The 12,395-nt window shown below is 28.8% G+C and overlaps 1 protein-coding gene across 1 annotated transcript; it reads right to left on the bottom strand.

Annotated features, from left to right (window-relative positions):
• Nucleotides 1-11,240: 11,240 nt before the first annotated feature.
• Nucleotides 11,241-12,103, bottom strand: BDR25DRAFT_316129 (uncharacterized protein; the record flags this gene model as incomplete). Its single annotated transcript, XM_033691575.1, has 3 exons — nucleotides 11,241-11,362; nucleotides 11,422-11,988; nucleotides 12,064-12,103. The coding sequence occupies 3 exons, from the start codon at nucleotides 12,101-12,103 to the stop codon at nucleotides 11,241-11,243; spliced, it is 729 nt and encodes a 242-aa protein (XP_033545177.1).
• Nucleotides 12,104-12,395: the final 292 nt, after the last annotated feature.

Genomic DNA, 12,395 nt, shown 5'->3' with positions numbered 1-12,395 from the left:
CCTAGTCTATAAATAGGTAAAATAAAGTAGTAGTTACTACTCTAAGAAAAAGAAACTTTAAAGATTTTTTTACTAAAAGCTAAAAGCTTAGGTAGTAAAAATAATAAAAAAAACCCTTAAAAAAGTCTCTTATAAAAAAATTAAAAAAGATAAAGATGTAGAATAAATTAGCATTATATAAATCTAAAAAAAAGGCTACATCCTACCTAAGTATAAAGACTATAAGGACATGTTTAAGACACTAGAGGACCCTAGAGAACTACTACTGCACTAGCCCTAAGACTATGCTATTAACTTAATAAAAGATCCTAACCTAAAAACCTATAAGCTTTACCTTTTAATAAAGATGCAAAAGAAAGCTTTATAAGAATATATTAATAAGATATTAGTATAAGGCTATATTTATAAGAGCTATAGCCTAGTAGCCTTAGCTATAGTCTTTGCTAAAAAAAAAAAAAGAAAAAATCTAAGTCTGTTAAGACTATAAAACTCTAAATAATAACATAATCTAAGACTAGTTCCTCTTACTAATTATATAAAATATTATAAATTAATTAAAAGGAACCTAGTACTTTATAAAGTTTAATATACAAAATAAATTTAATAAGATAAGAATATAAAAAGAAGATAAGTAGCTTATAGCATTTAAAACTTTATAAAGACTTTATAAACTATTAGTAATGCTATTTAGCCTAATAAATACTTTAGTAACATTTTAACGCATTATTAATATAGCCCTTAATCTATACTTTAATGTCTTTACTTTAGTATACTTAGATAATGTTCTTATCTACTTAAAAAATACTTTAGAAGACTATGTATAGAAAGTATAAAAAGTCTTAAAATAGCTTAGAAAGTATAGACTTTACTTATAGCTTTTTAAATGTAAATTTTATATTACTAAAATAAAATATTTAGAATTTATAATTAATAAAGAAGAAATAAAGATTAACTTAGCTAAAATATAAAAAGTACTTAAATAGCTAGAACTTATAATAGTTAAAAAAGTAAAAAGATTTCTAAAACTATTAGGCTACATTAAACAAATAATTAAAGATTACTTTAAAATTACTATACTACTAATAAACACTATAACTAAGAAATAAGTAGTAGTAAAATTTATCTAGACCCTATAAATAAATAAAGCATTTATAGTGTTAAAGTAAGCTATAATAGCTAAGCTAGTGCTAAGAATGTATAACCTACACCTAGATACTAAGATCTACACAGACGCATCCTTAGGAGCTAGCAAAGCTGCGCTTTACTAGAAACAAGAAGATAGAAAGTAGCACCTAGTTATGTACTACTCTGCTAAGTTCTTAGGGCTTAAAGTAGGTTACAGCATACCTAATAAAAAGTTAAAAGCAATATTAAACGCTGTAAGAGTATAGGCTACAGAATTACATAAGATAGCAAAACTCTTTTATATTATAATAAACTATATAAACTTAGTTACATTTTTAATAGTAAAGAAACTCTTACTTATACATGTTAAATAGGCTATAGAACTTGCGCAGTTTAACTGCATTATTAAACACATTTTAAAAGCATAAAACTAATAGGCTAACACTCTTAGCTAGAGACTAGACTATTTTAATAAAAAAGAAGAAAGAACTAAAAAATTTACCCTTTTTAAAAAAACTAAAGAAGAATAGGTCTATAATAGACCTAGACCTATAAAAGACTGCTACACGCTTATAGTGTGTAAGTAAGAATAGAAGAATTTAATCTAAGAATATTATAAATCCCTAATGTTTAGACACCTAAAAATAGGCACCTTATAAAAGAAGCTAAGGGCTGCTATTTTTTAATAAATACTAAAAGTAAAGCAGCTATGCATAGAAGTGCTTAGAGAGTGTAATACCTATAATAAAAACAACTTATAAAGGCATAAGGCCTATAGATACCTTTAACTAATTAAAGCTCTAAATTTACTATAGATAATAATTATAATAAATTTTATTATAAAACTGCCTTTATTAAAAGAACTAGAGATAGAAAGAATATGTAATATAATTATAGTAGCTTTAGATAAAACTACTAAGTACCTATACACTTAGCCCTTAGAAAAAATAATAATAGCTAAAGAATTTATTTATAAATTAAAATAAAATATAATATTAGTATATAAATGCCCTAAGATTATTATTTTTAACTAAAATAAGTTATTTACTAGTAGTTTTTAAAAAGTAGTAATAAGGCACCTTAGCATAACATATAAGCTATTAATAGCTTATTACTTGTAAATAGACAGTTAGACTAAGAGAGTAAATGCAAAAGTAGAAAAGTATTTAAAAAAGTATATTTTTTACACTTAAAATAATTAAACAGTATAGCTTTTAATAGCATAGTTAGCTATTAACAATATAAAGTTAGCTATAATAAAAGAAACACTATATAAAGCTAATTTTAAATATAACTCTTACTTTACATTACATAGAAATTAACTTATAAACTTATAGAAGTTAATAAATTAGCTAACAGACCTACGCTAGATACATAAAAAATTAGCTGTAAAAGCTAAAACTAGCAAGGAAATAATAAAAAAAAATATAAATAAATTATAGTAACTAAAACTAGAGATTTACCTAGAAGATTATATATATTTTAACACTAAAAACTTAAAAATACTAAGACTCTTTAAAAAGCTAGTAAAAAAAAAAATAAAACTATATAAAGTTCTTTAAACTTAATAAAATAACTGCAAGCTTAAGCTTCTCTTACATATAAAAATACACCTATAGTTTTATATCTCTAAACTAAAAAAAGCATTTAAGAAAATTCTTTTATCTACTTAAAAATAAAAAAACAAAGAAATAGAATATAAAGTTAAATATATAGTAAGTAATTAAAGAAACTAAAAAAAGTTTTTAGTAAAATAAAAAAAGTAGCTTACTAGTAAAAATATATAAAAACTAGCTAAGAATTTAAGAAACGCGCAGCTATTAGTATAAAAGTACTTTTAGGCTTATTTAGAAGAAACTAGCTAGGCAATAAGGCACCTATATTAAAAAGAACAGCTATGTTATTACTAAATAGCAGCAGCCTTTAGAGACAAGTCTTAGCTAATAAAAGTTAAAAAAAAATAACTTTTTACTTTAGCTTTAAAGGCTTTTATTTTATCTAAGAAAAAGAGATCTTTTTTTAAGTACTTTATATAATAAGCCTTTAGCAGATCTAGTAACTTTTAGATATAATTTTATTTAGAACACTTTTTATTTATTACCTTTAGCATTTTTTTTTATAAATAGAGTTATTTTTAGACTTAAACCTACTACTTATCTTATAACACACAGTCCTAGGCCTGTAAGACTTTAGCCTTTTAAAAAAGCGCTTTTTTTTTTCTTTAAATAATTCTAAGTAGTGTTAGAAATAAAAGTGTTACACTTACTATATTTTTTTACACACTTAACACATTTATTTAAGGATAAAGTTAACACATAAGATAACTTTAAAAACTAGTAAGCACTATAAGGCTTTATTTTTATTTAGTAAAAAAGATTAAAATAAAAAGTAATATAAAAATAATAAGATAAATAAAACTAATAAGCTATTTAGTATAAAAAAAATAAATGTTAAGAACGCTTTTTAGTAAAAAAATGCACACTTTATAAACAAACTTTTACTAACACAGTTATGTAAGTAGAGTAGTAAGGACGCTGCTAGGGAGGAGGGGCAGCGTGTTACAGTTTATAGTTAGACTAGCGTAACTCCACTAGCAGTGCTCTACAATCTAGCTAGATTAGGACAGGGCTTGCTTAAAGACTAGTTAGAGGACATAGAGATAGCACAGCTGTAAATATGGGATGGTAAGTAGCACGGATAGCACTGAGAGCAAGCTTTCGGAGAAAGATAGGAGTGTATTGTAAGAGAGACGAATCGCTGCCAAGCTTCGCTTGTCAGGATTCATGCTTATATACGAAGCACAGGTCATACGACCTCCAAACAGGTCAGGTGAGGCCATACTGGCCCGTTCTGGGACATCCGGCCTTACAACAGCTGCCTAATGTTACAGAAGAATGCGTTGTTTAATAGAAAAGTAGGCTGTAAGTCTAGGAAGCTAAAGGGAGCTTATAAAAGCTCCTTTTAGCAAAGCTTTTATAGACTCCTAGAAGCTCCCCTTAGCGCCCTAGCACATGTATATAGTTCCTACATTAAATAACCTTTAGAAGGTGTGTTTAATATTTAGTTTATTCTTTATATAGACTAAGTAGCATTTAGCTTTTTAAAGAGCTATAATACTATTTATATATCTTACACTATATATACCTCTAACTTTGTTTATTAGGACTGTTTAACTCTAGCCTTTTTACTGCTGCACATAGGGCAAACCACAATCTGGTCACTCTACCTCCCTCCATAGCCTAATAGCCTGTACGTAGGACTGTACACCCTACCGGATTGGCCCCTACCATCCGTCCTACTCTCCCCTAGGAACATCATAAGACCTGAGTGCTTCCCGAAGCAAGGATTGTAACAGCTATTAAGTCCCGCGCAGGACATTTTGACAACCCCACAACTTGTCACAGTATCCTCCCCGGATCCCAGACATAACTATATTAGACGCGTACTAGAGTATTATTAGTGCACGTCTAACATAAACACAACACAATATAGATATAAACTTAAGCATAAACTGCTTTAACACTAACTAAACCTAAAATAGGCTTAATTTATACCTAAAGCGCTTAGACTTTTAAGCTAAGTATTTAATTACTAATTTCTTTTTAAACTTTTTTATTTCTTATATAATGTCTTATACTTACTATAATACCTTACATAGTAATTAAACTAGACCTTTATAAAGCTTTATAACCTTACTTGTGCATAACTATAACATTATGTTGTGTTAAAACTTTAGCTAAGAATAGCCTTTAAATCTAATTTAATAAGCTTAGTACTTACATAACTTTAAGCTATTAAAGTAAGCTAAAAAGCTTTTTAAAAAGCGCTTACTTTATAAAAAAGCTACTATGTTATAAGCTTTAAAGCTTTTTAAAAGGACTTTAAAAAATAGCTTTATATTATTAAGTAGTTTATTTTTACCTTAACTTCTGTTATAGTAGTAAGAACTAAGAACTTACTAGCCTTAAAGCTTACTTAGAAGTCTAAAGATAGCTTAACTTTTTCTTACTTAATACTACTTATAACTTATAACTTTTTTAACTTAGTAATAAAATCTAACTAACTCTTTAATCCCCTACTATTTAATAGAAAATAAAAAGACCTACTTTTCTTTTTATATAAGCTCTAATATAAACTTAAAAGAAATGTAGACTAATTCCCCTTTAAACACTCTTAGTTACTATATGCTTACTTTTAACTTAACTATAATATAACAGCCTTAATTAACTTACTAATAAATAAAGATATTATTAACTTAGATTAATTTATAGTGTTTTTATAAGTAACTTATAAAAACTTAAATAAAAAGTTAATAGCCTTAAGTTGCCTAAACACTTTATAATAAAAAAAAAGCTTTACTTTACACTTTACTAAGTTTTACTAACTTACATTTAATATAGGCTTAAATAAGATAAGTCTAATTATAGCCTTATATAACTCCCTCTTAACTAAACTATAACGCGCTATAGTAGGAGAACCCCTTCTAAACAACCTTAATGTGTATGCAAACTTAATTACTACCTATAATAATAACATAAGGTTCCTCCCTGTATAAGCTCTAATACACCCCTAAACTAGCGTAGTTGTAAATAAGAACTCTAACATAATAAAAATTAATTTAAATTATACTTTAGTTAATTCTAAAAAGTGTAAAAATTATAAAAAAAAAAGTTAATACTTTAAGTGTAGTAAGCATAGTTATATTTTTTAAAACTACTTTATTCTTTTTTCTTAAGTCTATATAAGTAGCGCTGCTAGTACTTATTAAAAATTTTTACTATTTTAATTTTATTTTTATAAGAGCTTTAACTTATATTTAAGCCTTAATCTTTTTTACTACTCTTAACATAGCTGCAGCTATAGCAGTAGAAGCCTGTAAAAAGGCTTGTTCTAGGGCTAAGTTACCCTTTAGGACTAATTTAACACTAGATCTTTGCTAACCTATAGGCTAAGTCCCCTACTAATAACTAAAAGTACTAAGTTAATATTCTTATATATTTATAATAAAAAACTATATTAGCTTTAATATAAGCTTTTATTAACTTAGAAGTAAATAGCATAAGTTATATTAATAAAAAACTAGCGCGTAAACTAAATCTTTAATTAACACTACTTACTTAAATAATTTACTTAACTAGATTTAATAAAAAATAACTTAAAAAAAGTTTTATTTTTTATACTATAACTATTATAATTACCTACTAATACTATAAGAAGTAGATTAAGCTTTATGTAATAAACATAAGATGTTATAACCTAATTCTAAAATAACTATAGCTATATTAGCATAAAGTTGCCTTTAATTACTAAAAGTAAGTTCTAAACTTTAACTTTTTTTAATGCTAAGATGTATACTTACACTTACACCTAAACAACACTTAAATAGCACTTAATATAAAAAGTTTTTAAACTTACTTTTTAATAACCTAGAGAAGAACTACCTAAGTAAGGCTAATAAGCTAGGCCTTTTACTAAAATAGGCTATATAAAATAATTTAATAACTACTTAAACTTAAAAAAAAAGTTTTTAAAAAACTTTTACTTACCTAATTTAAACATAAACTAGGACTTAAACAGCAAATAGACATCTACTACATAGAACCTGCTTTATTTATAACCTTAGCTTAATAACTAGATTATAAAATTTATGTAGTTATAATTTCTAATATAAACTAAGCTTTAGCTTTTTAAAAATATATTAACTTAAAAATAATAGTCTTTTAAAACTACTATAACTTATTATATGTTTTTTTTTAAAATAAGTCTAATAAGCTTTTAATATAATGTCTATATAATTACTAAATAACTCTTAAGCCTAGTAAATAACCTAGTTATAGGCTACTATATAAGATGTTACTAAATAAATTAAAAGTGCTTTAAAAATACCTTAATAAGAACTTAAAAAAAAGGTTTATTTAAGCTAGCTTTTTACTAGTAGTGTTACTTATACTATTTATAAAAAAACCTAGAGGTAAGCTTTAATTTTATGTTAACTACTAAAAACTAAATACTATTACTATTAAAAACTAATACTTAATTTTTTTTTATAAAAAACTCTAAGCTAACTAAGTAAAGTAAAGTATTTTATAAAGTTAAATATTATTACTACCTTTAATAAGCTAAGAATAGTAAAGGGTAATAAGTAGCTAATAGCATTTTAGACCTAATATAAACTATTTAAGTACCTAGTAATGCCCTTTAGCTTAGCTAACACGCCTAGTACTTTTTAACATTTTATAAATAACTTACTCTAACCCTACCTAGACATGTTTTATACTATAAATATTAACAATATTTTAATCTATAGTAATAGCTTTTTAAAGCATAAACAGCATGTACGCCTAGTGCTAAAGGCTATAGAAGAAGTAGGTTTGTAACTTAACATAAATAAATATAAGTTTTACTAATTAAAAGTTATATATTTAGAATATGTAATCTTTATAGATAGCATCTAAATAGACCTTATTAAGGTTTAGACTATACTAGATTAGTAATACCTAAAGAATATAAAAAATATTTAAGCCTTTATAAAATTTACTAACTTTTACTAATAATTTATTAATAACTTTTTATAGCTAGTAAGCCTTATAATTACACTTACTAAAAAAAAAGTTTAATTTAACTTTAACTTAAATTACTAATAGTTTTTTAACTAGCTAAAAAAAGCTTTTACTAAAGCCTTAATACTCTACTACTTTAACTTTAAACTACTAATACTTATAGAAGCTAATGCCTTAGACTATGTAGTAGCAGGAGTTCTTTTCTAGACTAAGCTAGATAGGACTATTAAGCCTATTATATACTTTTTAAAAAGAATAAGTCTTATAGAAGGTAATTATAAAATCTATAATAAAAAATTACTTGCTATAGTACACTACTTTAAATAATAGCAACCTAAACTAGAAAGTGCAGCGCATCTAATATAGGTCCTATCTAACTATAAGAACTTATAGTACTTTATAACTATAAAATAACTTAGCTATTAATAAGCTTATTAGTTTAAATACTTATTTTGTTTTAATTTTAAAATTACTTATTATTTTAGTTAAGATAGAAGAAAACTAGATGCCTTTATAAAGTAATTCTAAAATATTTTTACTTAAAAAAAAGTGTAAAAGGCTTAACACTAAACTCTACTTTAACTTAAGCTATTTTTAAACTTTAACTTAAATAAAATAAATTAGATAATTAATTAAATTATTACTAATAAGTATTTAAATAATAAATTTATTTAAGAAACTTTAAACTTGCTTTAAAATAGCGCTAGTTAGTTAAAAAAAGTAATACTAGCTAACTATAAAAACTAAAATAGTAAGCTATATTACTATAACTAACTTATAATCTTTAATTCTAATAAACTAAAAATTAAACTACTTTAAATTATACATAACTTGCCTATTAAAGGACACCTAGGCAGAGAAAAGACTCTTAACCTACTATAAAGAGAGTACTACTAGCCCTATATGTTCTATACTATACGCTAATACGTATTCTGTTGCTATACTTACTGTAAAGTAAAGGCCTTTTAAAAAAGGTATAATAGCTTACTTAAACTACTTTTAATCTCTAAATAAGCTTAAAAAATATATTAATTAATTTTATTATAAACTTACTTTTATTTAAAAAGTATATAAATATTATAGTAGTTATTAATTACTTAACTAAGTATTAACACTTAATACTATATTCCTTTATAACTGCCTCTAATATAGCCTAGTTATTCTACTAATACATATAAGTTTACTATAGCCTGCCTAACATAATTATATTAGATAGAGGTATGTAGTTTGTCTTAGCCTTTTAGAATAAACTCTATAAATAGCTTTAAATTATCTTTTATTTATTTATAGCTTTTTACTTAAAGACTAATAGCTAAACTAAGAACATAAACACTATAATAAAATAAGTTTTATAAGTGTATATAAACTACTAGTAAAATAACTAGGTAAAATAGTTAGCTATAGCATAGTTTAAAGCTAATAATATAATATTTAAATTAACATAAGTATTTTTATTTTTAGTAAACTATAAATACTACTTTTAAATAGAATTTAAACTACTTTTAAATACTTTCTAACTAACTTATTAATTTATATAAGTAATAAATGTAAATAAACTTATTAATAAAATCTAAAATATATCTAAATATATTTATAAAAAGCTTATATAGGCTTAAGCTTTTTAATAAGAGTATATAAACTAATTCTAAACTTCTACCCTTATGTATGCAGCTAGTAAGAAAGTCTAGCTAGACACTAGAAATATTTAAATAAACTAATAATTAAAGAAACTTAATTAAAAAAACCTTAGCTTTTTTATAGTAGCCTATATAGTCTTATTACACGCTTACTAATTAATCCTACCTAACAGCATAAAGATACACCTTGTGTTCTATGTATTATTGCTGTGCTAAGTAGCCTTTAAATCTAACTATTTACTTAAATAGCTAAACCTGCTACTTAAACTTATTATTATAAATAATAAACTAAAATATATTATAGAAGATGTTAAATAAATTTAGTTTAATAAAAAAAAATATATTTATAAATATCTTATAAAATAGACTAGATATAACAAACTATTATAAAAACTTATAAAAGCCTTATAAAAAAACTCTATAGTAACTTAATTTTATGCTTAATACCTATTTAAACTAAACTTATACTTTAATAAAGACAACTTAATGCTAAAACTACTAATGTAAAGAATTCTCTTCTTAATAAAGAGGGGGGTACTGTTACAGTATCCTCCCTAGATCCTAGACATAACTGTATTAGACATATACTAAAGTATTATTAGTGTATGTCTAACATAAATATAACATAACATAGACATAAACTTAAGCATAAACTACTTTAACACTAACTAAACTTAAAATAAGCTTAATTTATACTTAAAGTGCTTAGACTTCTAAGTTAAGTATTTAATTACTAATTTTTTTTTAAACTTTTCTGTTCTTTACACAATGTCTTGTACCTACTATAATACCTCACGTAGTAATTAAACTAGACCTCTGTGAAGCTCTATAACCTTACTTGTGCACAATCGTGACACAACTACACCTTAATGCGACTCCCTAACTACACAATATATTATCTTTAGAATTTAAGACCTATCTAAGACAGGCTCTATCAGAGAGCCTGCAAAATTTTAGGAGATCTAGGCCGCTGGTTGTCAAGCTGGATAGTAGGCTAGGGACATCGCGATCGCTCTCATGTCTGCAGCTCAACTAGCTGTTGTCTGAGGACTCTGAGGACTCTGAGGACTCTAAGGATCTAGGAGCTGTCTCAGACTAGCTCTGTCAGGGATCCTGCAAAATTCTAGGGAATTTGGTCTACTAGTTGTCAAGTTCTAGTTAGGAGGGCGATACTATTAATCTGAAATCAGGGTATGGATAGGTCACAGTTCTGCGCGCGTTTAGATTTTTCTCTACTAATAATAGTTAGAATCTAGTAAAAAATATACTATTTTATAGCTACAGCTTGTCTCTACATTCTATCAAATTCTAAGCCTATTTAGACATATAGTAGTAGAGATATTGTGAATCTAATTCTATTGTGATGCATTTGAAATAGGCCTATTCATAGAAAAAATCACAAAAGTCCCTCAGACGGCTGAGGAGAGAAACGCTACCGACAGGGGTCAGAAACCGCTAACCCCCAGACCATACTCTATTTGGAGTAGCAATATGTATGGTGGTTTGTGCGTCCTCGGTTCTCTCCTCACGTCTGAGCTAGCTGAGATAAATATCGCGTGAGACACGTGCGACAGAATATGCAGGCAGAGTAAGGATGATGCACACTTTCTAAGAAAATGTGTGATGCAAATCGTCCCACCTTGTTCTGGAAGGATCAGAGGAGGGTATGACGTGTCTTGGAGACTTCGTGTGAGTCGTTGGGGTCAACAAACGAAAGGCTTTCACGGTTCAGTCGCGGCGCAGGCCAGTGAGTACTGTGTATATCCATCGTGCGTAGCATGAAAACCCTGGCATTCGATTTTCGTAATTTTCATTGCGATGGGGCCGGCGGTGGAGATTGCGATGGAGAGTGCGATGACGTCTGGCCCTGAGGGAGGGATTGCTCGTTGCCAGACGTATTTGCCCGCGTCTATTCATCTTAGGACACGTCTATTGGAGATTTTGGGTAACCCACAGTTTGTTCCTTCCGTCTCTGTCGGGCGCTTCGGTGGTCTTCGCGTCGTGCATCAGCATCCAGTTGCTCCTTTGCAACAGTCGCGGCTAGAAGCCAGTGTAAGAAATTAAAGAATGTCTAGGTATGATGACAGAGCTGGACCTACCATTATGAGCTACGGGCTTACTCATAAAGGCCCCGAACAACGGGAGTTGTCCGAGATAATTTTCGATGGTCTCCTCTCCAACTATGAGGTCGAATTCATTCGATTCGAGCACGTAGGCACGAATGAATTCGTACCGCGGCCGGCCATCCTCCGGCCACCAGCGAATGTCGATTTCGCCCACGCTAAGACATGCTCGACCGTCAGGGTATGTTGCAATTATACGCTCTTCGGCGTACTCGAGCTTCAGACCGAATATCTTTGTCAATGCCCGTGTCGATATGAGATTGTTCCTGCCGCGACAGCCCGTATCGAACATAGTGACGACAGCACGACTTGAAGTGATATCATCTCCGTCTTGGAGAACCACCACATGCGAGTTGCGTATCCAGGACCCAGATCGGAGCTTGACCAACAACCGCCGAGGCCAACTACTCAGGCGGGGGCAGGTTTGTAGACTGTATGTGATAGATGCTGGGCTCTCTGATAGATATCTCAGCTTCAAACAGGATTTATTCTGCAAGGAGCGAGGCGTGGGTGCTGCATCAGCTTCGACTAAAGACTCGGGGTCTGTGGTGGTTTCCAGATGTCAACGTAGAGAACTTCAGACCGAAGGACTGACGGCTGTTTTCAGGACACACTTACCAGCAGCGGCAGGTGCTGAACCCCCTTCCTCCCCAAACATGCCTTGCCGGTGAGAGACTCGATTTGTGGGGCGCGGACGTGCGGGATCGATGGTGGATTGTGGTAGTTTCGACCAGCGCGATACTCCGATAGGTTTATGTAGCTGGCGCTCGAATGCAACTAGAGGACGCGCCTCGAGAGAAGGGACTCGTGGATGGGAGCTGTGTACTGTGGGGTCTGTATCGGATGAAGAAGCTTTCCCACTGTCAGTTCACCCACAGCGTGACGACGTGGTAAATGTGCAGATCGGGTAGGCAGAGCTTGTGTGTCCGCCCGAGACCACTCGAGGCTGC

This window comes from Lindgomyces ingoldianus, assembly GCF_010093535.1.
Source record: "Lindgomyces ingoldianus strain ATCC 200398 unplaced genomic scaffold BDR25scaffold_25, whole genome shotgun sequence".
NCBI lineage: Eukaryota > Fungi > Ascomycota > Dothideomycetes > Pleosporales > Lindgomycetaceae > Lindgomyces > Lindgomyces ingoldianus.
Note: the sequence above shows the minus strand (reverse complement) of the source record. Positions and strands in the feature narration are given on the sequence as shown.